The 4,746-nt window shown below is 59.9% G+C and overlaps 1 protein-coding gene across 1 annotated transcript; it reads left to right on the top strand.

Annotated features, from left to right (window-relative positions):
• The first annotated feature begins 278 nt into the window (after positions 1-278).
• NKX6-1 (NK6 homeobox 1) lies at positions 279-3,381 on the top strand. The gene is made up of 3 exons (XM_059470936.1): positions 279-888; positions 1,540-1,712; positions 2,628-3,381. The coding sequence occupies exons 1-3, from the start codon at positions 279-281 to the stop codon at positions 2,877-2,879; spliced, it is 1,035 nt and encodes a 344-aa protein (XP_059326919.1). The 3' UTR covers positions 2,880-3,381.
• Positions 3,382-4,746: the final 1,365 nt, after the last annotated feature.

The following is a 4,746-nucleotide window of genomic DNA, read 5'->3' as shown; positions in this document are numbered from 1 at the left end:
CTGCGCACACACACGCGTATACAGCCGCCGTGTCCGACAGCACCGCCGCTCCGCGTTCCGCCCCGGCAGGCAGCGTCCGCCGAGGCGCAGCCCCGATGCCCGGCGGGACGGCGGGGCCGCCGCTCGGGCGCGTAGCTCCCCGCTAGAGGCGGCGGCCCCCGCGGGCTGGATGCGCGTCGCCGGTGCGGGCGGCACCCCCGGGCCGGCCGCCGGGGCCCCGCGGCTCTAGGGGCCGTCCGGGCCCCCCGCCCCCGGCCGGCGGCGGCGGCGGCACGGGGATGCTGGCGCTGGGGCAGATGGACGGCGCGCCCCGGCAGGGCGCCTTCCTGCTGGGCAGCCCGCCGCTGGCCGCCCTGCACAGCATGGCCGAGATGAAGGCACCGCTGTACCCCGCGTACCCCCTGCCCGCCGGGCCCGCCTCCTCCTCCTCCGCCTCCGCCTCGCCCGCCTCCGCCTCGCCCTCGCCGCCGCTCGGCTCCCCGGGCCTCAAGGCGCCCGCCGCCTCCGCCGCCGCCGCGGGCGGGCTCTCGGCGCTGGGCACGGCCCCGCCGCAGCTCTCGGCCGCCACCCCGCACGGCATCAACGACATCCTCAGCCGGCCCTCCATGCCCCTGCCGGGCGCAGCGCTCGCCTCCGCCTCGCCCTCCGCTTCCTCGGCGGCGCCCGCCGGGCTGCTGGCCGGGCTGCCCCGCTTCGGCAGCCTCAGCCCTCCGCCGCCGCCGCCGCCCGCCCTCTACTTCAGCCCTGGCGCCGCCGCGGCCGCGGCCGCCGTGGCCGCCGGGCGCTACCCCAAGCCGCTGGCCGAGCTGCCCGGCCGGACGCCCATCTTCTGGCCGGGGGTGATGCAGAGCCCGCCGTGGAGGGACGCCCGCCTCGCCTGCGCCCCCCGTGAGTACCCGGCGCGGCGGGGCAGGGGGGGAGAGGGCGCGGGAGCCCCGGTGGGATCCGCTCCCCGTGCCAGGGAGCCCCAGCGCCCTGGCATCGCTCTGAGACCTTTCTGCCCAGGGCCCGGCCGCAGCCGAGCGGGCTGGCTTTGCTTCGATTTCTTTTGTTTTCGTTTCTTAAGTTGATTTTGCTTTCTCCGTCCCCTCGGTCAGCGCAAAACTCTGTAATATATCGCCAATTATCGCCGGCGAAAAGCGAAACCCTCCGAGGGGAAATTATCCGCGCTGCCGCCGTCGCTGCTGGGCACTTTCGGGGCCGGGGTTGGCTTTAGGGGCGCGCACAAACTTTCCCCGAGCAGGACTTTATGCTACTACCCGCTCGCACTGGCCGCGGCTTTTTTTTAAAAAAAAAAAACAAAAAAAAAAACCAAATCATTTGCCCGCTCAGATTTTTGATCTGAAAGGAAAAATAACCAAGGCGAGCCGAGAGGCCAGAGCAGTCGCTTGGCTTCGGCAGTAGTTTTCTTACCCCCCGCGTAGAGACCCCTCCGTCCCCTGGGGCCGCTTGGGAGTGAAGCGCTTTCCCAAATCCGTAGATTAACTTGTCTGTCCCTGCCTTCCCTTTCTCTCCCCCCCCCCCCCCTCCCTTCGCCAGATCAAGGCTCAATTTTGCTGGATAAGGACGGGAAGAGAAAACATACAAGACCCACTTTTTCTGGCCAGCAGATTTTCGCTCTGGAAAAGACTTTTGAACAGACGAAATACCTGGCGGGCCCGGAGCGAGCCCGGCTGGCGTATTCCCTGGGGATGACGGAGAGCCAAGTAAAGGTGAGAGCACCGAGAGCACCGAGCGGTGCGGGGCTGGAGGAGCGGGGAACAAAAGGGCCCCGCCGCGGAAACGGGGTCCCGTCTGAAGCAGCCGGAGATGCTGCGGGCTGGCGAGGGCTTCCCCGGCAACCACCGGCATTTCTCTCCTTATCACCTCACTACGGGGCCGAGAAAGTAGTTTTAAAGCATTTTAAAAACCAATCAAATTGAACCAAACAAACCCAACAGAGACTGAGGAGCTCTGAACACCGTGGGGGTGGCCAGCATTCTGGGAAAGCCGGGAAAGGGGGATGTTAGGGCGTCGCGCTGCCGCGCCCGCACTCTTACGTTTTGGTTTAAAACTCTGTGTTTTGGGTAAAGCGGAGGTGTGACGGGTTGGGAGAGCGGGCTGAGCCCCCCGAGAACACGCAGAGGCGTTTGCTTGGTGGACTGGGCCAGAGGGGCCCCTCGGCGGTGCTCACGCTTTCAGTCTGATCTGCAGTGCCTCCTTTGTCACGGCAAATACGTCCCGATGGCTGCGAATAAATTATTGCAGCTTCTACAATGAAAATGCCCCTCTGCTCTGGCAGCGCCCTGCCGGAGAGTAAATACATCTGGCGGGGCAGGAGGGCTGGGGAAGGCATCGGCCCCAAATGTGGGTATCCCCGCCCCAGGCAGGATGGCAGGGAGCCTCGGTGGAGCTGGGGGCGGCTGTCGGCCCGCTTCGGGCCGGGTGTGGGCGGCGGCCGGGAGCGCGGTGCGGCGGGGATCGGCCGCTTTCGTTGTGGGGAAATCGCCCCAAGGGCGGCGGAGCGGGCATCGCTGCGCACGCCGGGGATGGGGAGATGGGCACGGGCCGGGCGGCGGGGGTGGGAGCAGCCCGGTGCCGCCGCCGCGGGTGGCCCTGCCCTGATGCTGACGGTGGCGGCGGGGCAGGTCTGGTTCCAGAACCGACGGACCAAGTGGCGGAAGAAGCACGCGGCGGAGATGGCGACGGCAAAGAAGAAGCAGGACTCGGAGACGGAGCGGCTGAAGGGCGCCTCGGAGAACGAGGAGGAGGACGATGACTACAACAAGCCCCTGGACCCCAATTCGGACGATGAGAAGATCACGCAGCTCCTGAAGAAACACAAGCCGGGGGGCGGCGGGCTGCTGCTGCATCCCTCGGAGGGGGAGGCCTCCGTCTAGCCTGCTTCGCCCTCCGCCGCGTTCGGAGATGTACAGATCTATTTTTCTAGACTCTACGCGCCCGGAGGAGGAGCAGACGCCGGAGGCAGCGCAGAGAGGACTGCGGGCCCCGGCGGGCCCGGCGGGCGCGCCCGCTCCCCGCGCCGCGCGTTGTTGCCGTGGGGCGGCGGGCGGAGCGGAGCGGAGCGGCGGGGCTGGCCCGAGCCCGGCCCCGCTCCGGCCGGGCGGCTTTGCCGGCTCTTTGTAAATAAACCGTGAGTCACCGCGACCGTAGGCGTTCCTTACTGTGAATATTTAAAATGTAATATACATTCTTTTTTTTTTGTTGTTGTCTTTTGTACAGCGGGGGCCGAGGGCGCAGCGTCCCGCCCGCCCCGCGCTCTCCGGCAGCACCGGGGGCACCGCCGAGGAAACGCCGCCGTGGGCGCCGCCGGTGCCTCCCTCGGGCCGAAACTGCGGCGGCCCCGCGTGCTATTTATTAGTATTTTTGAAACACTTTCTGTTGCGGTCGTCGTGCAAGGGGAGGGAGGGGTGGGGGGGGGAGAGGGCGGAGAGACAGAGTTTGCTTTCATTTACACCGTTCCCAATCAACCGCGCGTTGAAAAAGTAGCTGGTGGGAATTGTCACAACCACTGTCAGTCAAAGTATAAAATTCATTTAGTTGCTGTATTTGAATTTAAAGTGTGTTTTCTTTTGTATCATACGGAATACTAGAGAATGTAAATTGTTTTTCTTTTTTTTTAAGCTAATAACGATGATATATCGTGATATAGCATCTTAACATTTATTAATTTATATTAAAAATAATTCGGTTTGTAAAGAGAAGAAAAGCCCTTTGCAAGACCAGTTAAATGTAATGCACTTTCTGTTAAAAAAAAAAACCAAACAAAACAACAAAACGATAAATCAATTAAACCAGTTTAAAGACGTCTGCTGCCTTCACTAAAGGGTACAGATAATCTCATTTTATCAGAGATTAAATAATGAAACCACGGAAAAGGGGAGGAAAAGAAGAGAAGAGATAATTTTTGTTGATTCTCAGTAGTAAGGTTTTTGTTGTTGTTTGGTTTGTTTGAAGACTTTTGTTGTTTGAGCGCTTTTTAATTTTTTTTTTTTTTTGTTAATTGGAAGTTGACTATTTTGCTGTGGGAACTCAAGACGGATACAAATAAAATAAGCCGTGGTTGTTTGGGGACGTGAGCGGGCAGGTAGCTTCCACCCGGCCACTCAGCCTAAATTAGGCTGTTTCAACTTTCTCGGAGGCGGGCGATGCAGGGCTTTATTAACGGCAGAGTGTTACCATTATTATGGGAAATAAACCGCTTTCCAAGAAGAAAACAGTGGGTAAAATAAAAGCCCGGCTAAGTGTCTAGAACAAACAGACGCAATACCAGAACTGGTTTAAATTGAAACTCATTATCGGACGCGATCATTTCCATATCTAAACAGTCCAGAAACATCGCTTTCTTTTTTTTTCTTTTTCTTTTTTTTTTTCTTCCCAAGGACCAGCAGAGCAAACAGAATCGGTTTCATACCATATCAGATATCGGTCTCATATCATATCAGATATGAGAGAGAAAAAGGGCCAGCTATTCTGGAGGAAATAAATAAATAAATGAATTATTCTATTTGGGGATAATTTTCTAAACAGGATAAAAAAGAAGAAGAAAAAAAGGTAGAACAGGGTTTTATTTATATCTTTCGGCTCACACAATGCCGGGGCCGGGAGGCGGGAGCGAGCCCGGCGCTCTGCGGCTGCCCCGGCGCGGCTGCCCCGGCTCTCCCTGCCCGGCTGCCGGGGCTGCCCATGGCCCACCGACACTGCCCCCCAGCCCATCCTTCCCGACGGGTTGTGCAGGCAGGAAGG

Source organism: Ammospiza nelsoni, chromosome 4, assembly GCF_027579445.1.
Source record: "Ammospiza nelsoni isolate bAmmNel1 chromosome 4, bAmmNel1.pri, whole genome shotgun sequence".
In the NCBI taxonomy this organism is placed as follows: Eukaryota; Metazoa; Chordata; class Aves; order Passeriformes; family Passerellidae; genus Ammospiza; species Ammospiza nelsoni.
The sequence above is the reverse complement of the archived record's forward strand: the minus strand, read 5'-3'. Positions and strand labels throughout refer to the sequence as shown.